This window comes from Phocoena phocoena, chromosome 6, assembly GCF_963924675.1.
Source record: "Phocoena phocoena chromosome 6, mPhoPho1.1, whole genome shotgun sequence".
NCBI lineage: Eukaryota > Metazoa > Chordata > Mammalia > Artiodactyla > Phocoenidae > Phocoena > Phocoena phocoena.
Window position 1 is genome coordinate 114883631 of NC_089224.1, and position 10722 is coordinate 114894352.

General features: G+C 65.7%; 1 protein-coding gene across 2 annotated transcripts; it reads right to left on the reverse strand.

The window, feature by feature from the left end:
• Positions 1–60: 60 nt before the first annotated feature.
• Positions 61–8029, reverse strand: TPRN (taperin). Of its 2 annotated transcripts, XM_065879376.1 has the most exons (4): positions 6172–8029; positions 444–705; positions 241–347; positions 61–123 (listed from the first exon to the last, which is right to left on the reverse strand). In XM_065879376.1, exons 1-4 carry the CDS (start codon positions 7993–7995, stop codon positions 61–63), a joined length of 2256 nt encoding a protein of 751 aa, XP_065735448.1. In that variant the 5' UTR covers positions 7996–8029. The 2 variants fall into 2 exon arrangements, with proteins under 2 accessions (XP_065735448.1, XP_065735447.1); XM_065879375.1 differs by having other exon boundaries at positions 61–347.
• Between the last annotated feature and the right edge of the window lie 2693 nt (positions 8030–10722).

Consider the following 10722-nt stretch of genomic DNA (forward strand, 5'->3'; position numbering starts at 1 on the left):
GAAGGGATGCAGCTCCCGGGCACCTGGGGCTCAGCCTTCGTCCTCCTGGTAGGGCGGGGCTCAGAAGTACAGGGCTGGCTCGCTTCGGAAGTCCGCGAGGTCATTCTGACCGGCAGGGGTGAGCTGAGAGAGGGACACAGAGGCGGTGGACGGGGCTCGTCCAGGCGTTGGAGCACCACGCCCACCCCCCGCCGCGCCCCGTTTCCCTGGGCGTCCGCCCGCCTGCCCCACCCTGCTCACCATGACCTCCTTGGACGGGGGCTCCTCTGTGCTCCGCACATGCTCCAGCGCCCGCTCCTGCCACTTGCTGAAGGCCACGGAGTGCTTCGGAGTGTAGCCGGACAGGCCTGCGGGCCGACAGGCACACCGGTGGATGTGCGGCTGCATGGTCGTGTGGCCCGGGCCACCCCCTGGGCTGCCCATCCCCACAGGCGGGCACTCACCGGAGCTGCCGTCCGGCAGCCGAGGGCTCTCGGGGCCCACGCTGTTCACGAACGTGGCTCGGGGCAGGAAGAGCGTGAAGGGCTTCTCCGCCGCAGCCGCTGCCGGGTCTGAGCCGGATGCCTCCGCCTCCCCCTCCCCCTCCTCGCTCTCCTCCTCTTCGTCTCTCCCCTTCTCGGCCTCTGCCTCTTCCTCCTGCAGGGAGCTCTCGGGGGGGTACTCAAACGTAGTCTGCAGACTCTTGTCGTTGAAGGAGATCTTCATCTAGGGCAGGAGGCACGCCAGTGAAAGTGCTGTGCCCAGCCACAGGGCTCCTCGAGCGGGACCGAGCGGGTACAGCGCGGGTGTCAGACCAGCGCAAGAGCTGAACACTCCGTTGGCCCTTCAAAGGTTCTGAGAAGCGGGGGGCTGCCCCTCATCAGAGAAGTCCCCTCCACCTGGACCCTGCAGGCTCAGGAGGTCCAAACACCTGCAGCGCAGGCCTCACCCACCCCCTCCCCACCCCAGGATCACCACCTCCCAAGTGACCCACCCCTCCCAAGGGCCAGACCCCAGCCAGCACCAGAAGCCCAAAGCCTCAGGGTCTCCAGAAGCCTCTAAGGCAGTTCCCAGGGTTGCAGATCTGCCTTCTCAGGGGAGCAGGGCACCACCAGCCACATCTCCCAGCCAGAGGCTCCCCGGCAGGAGCAAGGTCCAGGTGAGGCTGCACTTGGGGAGCCCACATCTACACCTCCAGCAGCCCCTCCTGTTGGCAGGTGCCTCTCTCCAGGGCTGAGTTCACATCCCAGCTCGCCAGGCACCCGGATGCTCCTGCCCACCCAGCTCGGCACGGACCACCACTGTTGGGCAGGGGCCCGGCACACCCAAAGCCAGGCCCCCAAGGTCCCGCATGGAAGCTGGGCGGCTGCCACGTGCCAGCCCCGGGAAAGTGGCACCAAGTGCTATCACCCACTTCGCAGACTGAGTCAGAGGTAGGTAGCCCGAGGCTGCACCGCGTAGGGGTCAGCGACCCTCTCCTCCCACTCGGACTGCCCACATGGCCCACGTCCACCGTGCCCCCTCTGCAGGCTCCAGAATTTCATGCGCGGCAAATCTTTCCCAAAGGCCTCAGAGGCCAGACTAGGCTGCCGGTTCTGAGGGGCTATGGGGACAGGCACTGGTAGAAGGACTTGGGCACTGGGGGTCAGGATCCTCACCCTCCGAGACCCGGACCTAGGCTCCCCACAAGAGTCGCACGTCCCCCGAGGCCTGCTCGGCAGGGCTCGGCCGGGCCTGGCAGGGCGGTAATGAATACGAGAGCTGCCCGCCTGCAGCAGATGGGAGCAGCCCTGCTGGAGCTCGAAATATTAAACTCCAGGGCACAGGACACCGCAGCCAGCTCAAGTTCCTCCTCTTCCCCTGGAAAGAGCCAGGGGCGGGAGTCGGGCCCCCAGGCAGAGAACCTTGGGGCCTCGGGACAGCAGGACTGGTAGGGGCCTCGCAGAAGGGCCGGGCTTGCAGCCCTGGGCAGCAGAGGGACCCCAGCCTCAGGGTAACATGTGCAGGGCCGGCCAGGAGTAGGAGGCATTGCCCTGCCGAGCCAGTGTCCAGAGAGGAGCGCAATGCACTCCTCCCACCACCCCACGGTCACACACAGCCCCGCACAGCCGTGGGCATCCCCACCCGCCCCCCGAGCTTCTGGACTTGCGCGTCTCAGCACGGCCCACAGGCACTTGCTGGGCAGGTCGGGAGCCCTGTCGCTGCTGCCCTCGCCCCGGTCGTCCACACAGACAAGCAGTCAGGGACGCAAGCAGACGGGCAGACGGCCACCAAAGATGGATCAAACCAGGATGGAGATGTTCGTGACTGTCCCCGCATGGGCCCCACCCAGACCTCCAGCTGCCCCCGCCCCCACCCCCGGAGGCCAAACAGAGCAGAGGCCTGGCACGGGGTAATCACCAGAGCCCACAGGTGCCCGCCCACTGCCCAGGGACCACTGGAGCAGGCCTGGACCCTCCTCCACTCAGCTTCCCCACTGGCAGGGGGGCTGCCCTTGACTCAGGGCGTCCCACCTGGGCAGCTGTGTGGGGTGATCCTGTGGCCCCTATGGGGATAGAGTCACCTAACCCCCCGAGACTGGCTCCCTGAGACCTGGGGCCAGAGACCCCAGGAGGAGGCCAAGGCAGAATGGGGCTGCCAGCACAGGGGCCCAATGCTGGGCCCCGCAGCGAACGGTGCTCCTGGGTACGTGGCATTGTCCCTGATGACCCTGAGCCCTCTGGGCCCATCCCCCACCACTGAAGACAGGGAAGGGCCAGTTGCCAGGGCCCAGCTGATCAGCACGCCCTCATTAGTCCGCATGACCAGCTCTGAGCGGGGAGACCGAGGGGGCTGGGTGCAAGCAGGCCCGGAGCCTGGCACAGCCGGGCCAGGCAAGGGCGGGGCTCACAGGCCTGTCGGCGCCCAGCTGGGGCCCGAGGCTCCGGTCACGTCCCACCTCGCCTCCAGTCTCCAGGCTCCTCGTGAGTGCGGGTCTGTGGGTCACAGGACCCCACGTGACTCCTAATGCCCGGGCGGTGGGGGCAGCCTCCAGACACCGGGCAGACGGAACCGCGGGGTGGGGGGGCACAGCCAGGGGCTGCCACTTGCACACGCCTGCTCACCGGGCTCAGGGACTTTGCCCGCTGCGCTGTGCAGAGCGCAGCCGGCAGGTGGGTCCTGGCTCGGCCCACTTCCCGCTGCTCACGGGGAGAGAGCCCTTTGTTCCCCTCACCCCACCCTGCCCGGCACGCCCAGCTCGGGTTACTGAAGGGTGTCCACCCTGCAGTCTGGGCTGGGAGCTGGGCTCCAGCCGCCCCGGTCTGGGGTGAGCACCCGCCCCATGCCACACTCCCCAGCACGTGCCATCCCCCACTCAGCCCGAGCTCCGGGGGCCACACACGGCCCCCCAGAAGTTCCCACAGCTGCCCAGGTGGGACGCCCGCTGGGCATCAAGGGCAGCCTTCCCCCGCCCCCACCAGTGGGGAAGCTGAGTGGAGGAGGGTCCAGGCCTGTTCCAGTGGTCCCCGGGGTCCAAAAAGACCACTGGGGGCGGCGCCTGCGGGGAGAGCGGATGAAAGGAGAGGCCGCGCCCGCCAGCGGAGGAGCGGGTGGAGAAGCCCCCAGGGCAGCGGCGCCTCGGATCTGAGGACCCGAGCGGTAGGGGTGAGGGTGACTGCTACACCGCAGGCGAAGGTGAGGGCGTGGGGACGTGGCACGCTCAGGCTGGGCAGGGGATCAGCGGGTTAGAAAGTGAGGAGGGCAAAGGGGAGGGGAAGGAGCTGCCAGACAGGCAGGAGCCCAGCCAGCTGGCACCTCACAAAGGGGAGAGGCCCACAGCGCCGACCCCCTGGGAGGCAGGTGTGCGGAGCTGCAGGCCGGCCCCACCCACCGGGACAGCCTGGGGGCGGGGGCGAGAGGGGGTGTGGCCGCGACGGCCTGCAGCGGTCGGCTGGGCCAGCAAGGGACGGAGAGAGAGGGCATCTGTGATTCCACCAAGAGGTAACTAAGTGGGGACGCGTGCCCGGCCGGCTGGGCGCCCACTACCCAGGGCAGGGCTGCCGCCCTCCAAGGCCAGGTGAGAGCACAACACCCTGCACCGGAGAGGTGGCAACCCGGGGGCAGGCTCCATGCCATCAAGAGCTGCACCTCACCTGTCCCCTGGAAAAGGGACCAGGACCCCTGCCCTGGGAGGTCCCCACGGTCCTGCCGGCCTCCAGGCCACCACGTCCCTGGAACGCGGGGTTGGGGGAGCAGGACAGTGATAGAAACCACAGGCTGGCTGGAGTGGGCTGGGCAAGGACAAGGCCCAGGGGCAGCAGGCAAGTGGGACCACGGGGTGGATAAAGCCAGGGGTAGCCCAAGGTCATTCTGAAGGGCTGGGCAGCCCCACGCCTCCGTCCCACCCGATAGGCGTCCTGGCTCTTCCTGGACAGGGCAGCTAGCACATGCTCGGGCAGATCACCCCCAGCAGGTCGTGCTGCTCTGGCACGGCCCCACCAGGCCACTCGGCTATGCCAGGAACCATCCATCTGGACCCCCAACCCCTCAGGCTGGCACAGAGACGGGGGCCAGGCTGGCCCGGGGCCCGCTTCCCTCCCATCACTTGTTCCTGCCTCGAGAGGCCCTCAGGCCCCCACCGTGCCCTTCTCACTCCAACCAAGCCTCAAGTGACCCCCAGGGCTCTGCCCCCAGCTGGGGACAGAATGACCAGGCTCCGGGCTGCAGCCAGGCTCCCAGTATAAAGGCAGCCGGGTTAGGACAGGGGCTCACACTTGGGTCCCACCCCACGAGCTCCCTGATCTCCACCGGCCTCAGTATCCTCTGTCTACAAAGCAGGAGGCTTCTGTCACCTCCACCGCCCCAGGCTAGCACGGGAAAGGACGCCTCCCAGAGCAGCTGGGGTCAAGGGTCAGGAAGCAGGAGGAGGAGCAGACAAGGTGGGGAGGGCAAGCATGGGGGTTGGGCTGGTGACCACAGCTACCGGATGACCACAGCACCGAGCAGAGGGTGAGGCAAGGTCAGACGAGCAGGACAGGCGGGGGTTCGGGGCGCACCAGAAGCGCTGCGGGGGACGGGTGTGGATGCCTGGCCCGGCAGATGGAGCTGGCAGGAGGGCCGATGCCCTCACTGGAGAAGGAGAGGATGATGCAGGGAGGAAGGGCAGTGCCAAGGCCAACCCCGAGGCAGGAAATCAAAGGAAGCCAACAGAGAGGAGACGCCGCATCTAGTTAGCGCCAGCGGGACAGTGGGTAAGGGGGCTCCAGTGACGCACGGCACATCACCGTCCCCCAGGGCCCCAAGGAAACTGAGGCTGGGGCAGAGGTGGCCTCAGGGAGGAGCCGAGACACCAGCAGCCAAAAGAGAAGCGGTTCCGGGAGGGTGCATCCGCCCAGCGAGCCTGCTGATTGGCGTCAGGTGGGGATGGCCTTGGAATTTGCCCCAGGGCCAGACACAGGTGCTAGGTGCTAGTATGACCAGAAAGAATCTGAGGAACGTCTCCTTGGGCCCAGAGGGTTCCAGGCCACCAAGCAGCCCTGCCAGGAGAGTGAGACTCCAAGAGGCTCCTGGCCCTGCACCGGGTCTGTCTCCATCCCAGTGAGGGGAGCGTCTTCATCGCTCCCCAGCAGCACACCCCAGGCTCAGACCAGGCCTGCCACACACTAGGAGCTCAACAGACACTCGCACGAAGCCAAGTCCTGCTAAGCTCCAGGCCAGAATGCCTTCTGGAGAGCTGACAGTAGGTATCCGACTCCACCCAAATCAAAGGTCTCCTGTCCCTTTCCACTTCCATCCTGGCACCTGCTACGTGCATAGGCCAGAACTCCAGAAGAACATGCCAGGCCACCCTTCCAAGCCAGGCCGGGGTGGAGCCAACAGCGGGACCTACAAAGGGACAGTCCTGCCCAGGCAATTCCAGACAGAGCCCCGAGAACCAACAAGCAGACGAAGCCCTGGCTGGACTGACCCTCCCCACCAGCCTTTCAAGGTACAGAGCAGGCAAGCCGTCCCCGCAGCCCCAGGGTCATTAGGGTTCCGCTGGAACCCAGGCCAGGGATTCCCCCACAGCTTGACCTCTCCCGGAGCTTACACGGCCACCCAGCTCCAGCTCTCCTCTGGTCCACGTAGAAGCCATCCCACACCCAGGTCAGGAGGTGTCCTGGGAACAAGGCACATGCTATACCCACAGCTCTGTGACTCGCCACCACTGACCTTCTTTCTTGAAGAGCCGGCCTTGGTGAGACAGGACTTCTGCAGGGCCAGGTAGCCGCCAATCACCTCAATCTCATGCACGGTGGGGTAGCGCTTCTTCACTGAGGTCCCCAAGGCAGCAGGGGGCTCCGAAAGGCTGCCCGGCCCCTCTTCCTCAGCTTCCCTCGGCCTAGCCTCCCCGTTGGCCTGCAGGGCCCCTGGCTTCCTCTTGGGCACCACCGTGAAGGTGTTGCCACCTCGGTGCTGAAGCTCTGACAGGTGCCCAGGCCCGGTGGGATGCGGGTGGTACTGGGGAGGCACACCAGCCCCGGGGCAGGGCAGTTTGGCTTCTTGGGGAACCTCGTCCTCAGAGTCCACCTCATCAATGAAGGTGACGGGCAGCCCTGGCCTCCCAGGCTCCCTGCCATTCTTGGTCAAGCCAGGAACCCCAAAGCCCTGGGCAGGCTCAGCTTCAGTGGCGACCAGTGGGGACGGGGGTGGTGAAGACAGCCTCTGCCACCTAACGGTCCAGTCCACGAGGGCAGTGCCTGGCACGGGGCTGCCTCCCTCCTCGACCCCCGAGGGGCTCCTCCCACCGGCAAACACACCATCTGCTCCAGGCACCTGCTGGGCTTCACGCTCCTGGTGCTGGGAGGCCCAGCCAACTTCTCCCTCTGGAGGCCCCACGGACTGCCTCCCTTCCGCAGGAGGGGCCCCGGAGGTCTTGCGCTTGGGGATGAACACGAAAGAGTTTCGAGAGTTCATGCGAAGGCTGGCCAGAGCCCGGGCCTGGAGGTCCCCGACAGGGATCGTGTCCATGTCTGGCTTGGAGGCCGGCAGTATCTCGAAGGAGTCGTTGGCGCTGGTGGCCGCGGAGACCCACTGGCGCTGGTTGGGAGTGGCACTAGCAGGGCTGAGCGTGGGCAATGCCGGGGGCGCGGCTAGAGTGGCACTGGGGGTTCCGGGGCTGGGGAGAGGGTGGGCGGGGGCCTCCCCCGACTCCACCTTTGGCTTCCACTCGCCCGGCCCAGGCGCGGAGCCCGTGAGGCCGTTGGCAGCGCCGGCTCGGCGCTCGGGGGCCGCGGGCCCGTTGGGGAGTGGGCGAGTGCCCGCGCTGCGGCGCAGGCCCCGTGGATGTACAGTGAAGGAGTTGCTGCCGGTCTTGTGCAGGAAGTCGCTGCGCCGGGGCCCGGGGCCGGGGCCTGCGCCGCAGCGCTCGGGCTCGGGCTGGAAGCAGGCGGCGCGCTCGCCCACGCGCGGGACCAGGGCCGGACCCGGGGAGGGCGGCGGCACGGGGCGGCCGCGTTCCGGGCTCCCACGGCGGCGCGGCGCGGCCGGCGGGTCGAACTTCTGGAGGAGGCGGCTAACGCGGCCGGGAGGCGGCGGCGCCTCGTACACGAGCACCTCGGCGGCGCGGATGCGGGCAGCCGGGCCCGGCCCGGGGCCGGGGACGGGAGAGGGAGGGAAGCCGGGCGCCGACTCGATAATGAGGATGTTGTCGGCGCGGATGGTGCGCACGCCGGGCACGCAGCGGTACAGCTCCAGCAGATGTTGCGCGGGCCGCGTCCCCGGCCCCGCCGCGCCGGCGCCCCCGCCGCGCCGCGCCCCGTGCCGCCGCTCTGACTCGAGCCGCATGAACGGGTTCTCGCGCAGCGGGCCCAGGCTCTCGGCCAGCACCAGCGGCTCGGCCGCCGGCCCCGCGGGTTCCTCCGCGCCCGCCCCAGCGCCCGGCGCCGCGCCCCCGCCCAAGGCCGCCAGCTTAGCCCGCTTCCGCTCCAGGATCTCTCGCTTCCAGGCGGGCATCGTGGCGCGGGGCGCCGGGCTCGGCCGCCCCAGGCCTGCCATGCTGCGGAGCGGCCGCCGGAGCCAGCGCGCGCCGGGAACTGCGGCCGCCGCCCGCCGCCGGCCTTCGCGCCGCGGCCACGCCCCCCTGACCGCCGCCCATTGGGGGAGGCCTGTTCAGACCCGCCCCGCGCCCGGCAGCCTCACCTATGGGAGGGAGGATGGCCAGCCGTACTGATTGGAGAACGCTCTCCCCGACCCCGCCTTCCCGCGGGCCTCAGTGGAGCAGCGCCCATCGCTGGAGCCGGTCCCCATTGGGGAGGCCCCCTTGGACACGCCCGCGACGCCTCACGCCGCTCCGTGGAGGCCCCCACTTCCGCCTCTGCTCCCTTGGCCCGCCGCGCCTGCGGGGCGGGGCCCGGAGGGAGTGGATCCTGGCCGGTGGGCGGGTCGGACCCCTGGGCCCCAGGTCGCGTAGGACCTTGGCCGGGTTTGGTCCCTCCTCGTCGTGCCAGCACTCTGCCCGCCTGTTACCCCCGCGGAAAGCACGGTGGAGGAAGGGCCAACCCGGGACCGGAAGACTGTCCCGCTCCCGTGGGCGGTGTGCCGGCTGCACGCCAGCCTCTTGCCTCCGGTCCAGGACCCTCCGGGTCCAGGGACTGCCCATCTGCGGTCCTCGGTCCCCTACGGGCCTCAACGGAGATGCCAATGCTGGAGCCCCAACCAGTGCTGAGGAACCGGTTTCTCAGGAATCCCTAGCTTTTGCCGGCCCCCAGAATCCACTCTGTGGCTCAGACAGGTGGTGGAAACTCTCTACCCGCACTTTGTCATCCAGGGCCCAGCAAACACGGACGGGAGTGCGGAAGCTGTGAGCCGGCACAGAGGCAGGGGACTCTCTCCTCGCACACAAGCAGGCCCACAACTCTCCAACGCTGAGCCACAAAAGCCAGGGCGTGTACTCCATTCAGCCGCTGAACCGGCCCCATCCCAAGGCTAACCCTGAGGGCACAGCTTCTCTGCCTACTTGCCGTGAGGAAGTTCACTCTCCGTGGAGGGCTGCACAGTGCCCACCACAATCTTTCAGGCCTGTGGGAGCCAAGGAGAGAAGGGGAAATTGGTGGGCACAGGCAAGGATAAATGTTACCTGCCTTGCCATCACCTGCCCTACAGTCAGCAGATGTTCAAAAATGACACTACTGAGTCCCACACCACTAACCTGTCAGGGACCAGGCTCCAAGAGCGCCTGGGGCTCTGCAGAGACCAGGGGCAGGTTTCAACCCAGGGCCCTTCGCAGCTTCTGGATCCCATGGCAGTCTGCAGCTACCACTACGTTAAGGGTACTTTAACAGCCCTGTTTATTCAGCTGGAGAAAAGAAACTGGATTACGGCCTTCCAGAGGTCAAGCGTTCCTTCAGGACTCTGCTCAAATCACCTTTCCGAAGGAAGCTAAGCCTTCTTATGCCCATCACATCTATGCCGACAGGATTACCTAATCCTGAACTACCAGAACACCACAGGGGAGCAACAAAACACACAAACTAAGAATAACATGAAAAGGAAACCCGCTCCCAACGGTCAGCTCGTACCTGGCTTTGACACAAGTTATGCCAATCCTGGGTAGGAGACATTTTTGTAGCTGTGGCACAAACTACACCAGCCTCCAACTCAAGCATATCAGTGGTTCAGGCCATGCAGCATCCATCCCAGGACAGGAGTCATGAAGCTGCTTCACTAGAACAAGGGTCCAAAGGCATGTTCTGTAAAGGGCCACACAGTAAATATTCTAGCCCAGTGGTTCTTACCAGGGACAGTTTTGTCCCCCAGGAGACCTGGCGATGTCTGGAGACACTTGTGGTTGTCACAAGTGAGGGGTGCTATTGGCATCTAGTGAGTGGAGGCCAGGGATGCCGCTAAACACTCTACAATGCTCAGAACGGCTTCTCCCTCTGCACACACAGCAGTGATCCGACCCAAAAGGCCAACTGTGCCAAGACTGAGAGACCCTGTACACTGCAGGCCACATTCGCTTTCTGTCACATTCTTCTTTGTTTTCACAACCCTTTGAAAATGGAAAAGTTATTCTTAGCTGATGTGCAGCATGGAAACAGACCCCAAGCCACAGACTGCTGACCTCTGCTCCGCAGGTCAGCAAGGCCCACAAAGACTCTGGTGTCACACAAACTGCTTGCTAGGTCCTCAACACTGGTCCACCTGGGTTGTCTTCACCCTGGCTCCCTAGGCAGGAAGCAGGGATTCTCCGAGGGAACTGGCCCCCATCCACCCAGTACGCTCTAGCCAAGTTCCAGCACCCCCCCCCCCCTTACAACCTCAGCTCTGTAACCAGCTACACCACACAGCAGGGAGTGTCTCAGCATTCATCTCATTTCACCCTCAAAAGGTCAGGCAACCACTGTGCATTGCAGCAAAACATTCTCTTATTTTATTTTTATCTCAGCAAATGTTCTCATTTGGCACCTGACTGGCATCAAACCAAAGCCCTTAGGCCAAGAGGCGTGGCCTGAGACCATCTGCAAACTTCCCACGTGTAGGTCTCAATGGCTATGCGCGTCAGAGCACCTGTTCCTCTCTCTGGTCCCTTAGGGCGGCCTAAAGGTCTCAGGTGCACTAACAGTGCCGGCCACGAGGTGGTGGAAAAGTCGTGACACTGCAGTCTGCTGGGATAGGAAGACAAGCAGCGCGTTGAAAGCAAGTTCTTTTCTCAGGCGACAGATATCCAGATAGGGTCCCGATCATGCTTATTCAACATACTCCTGTCTGCCTGGGCTGGAA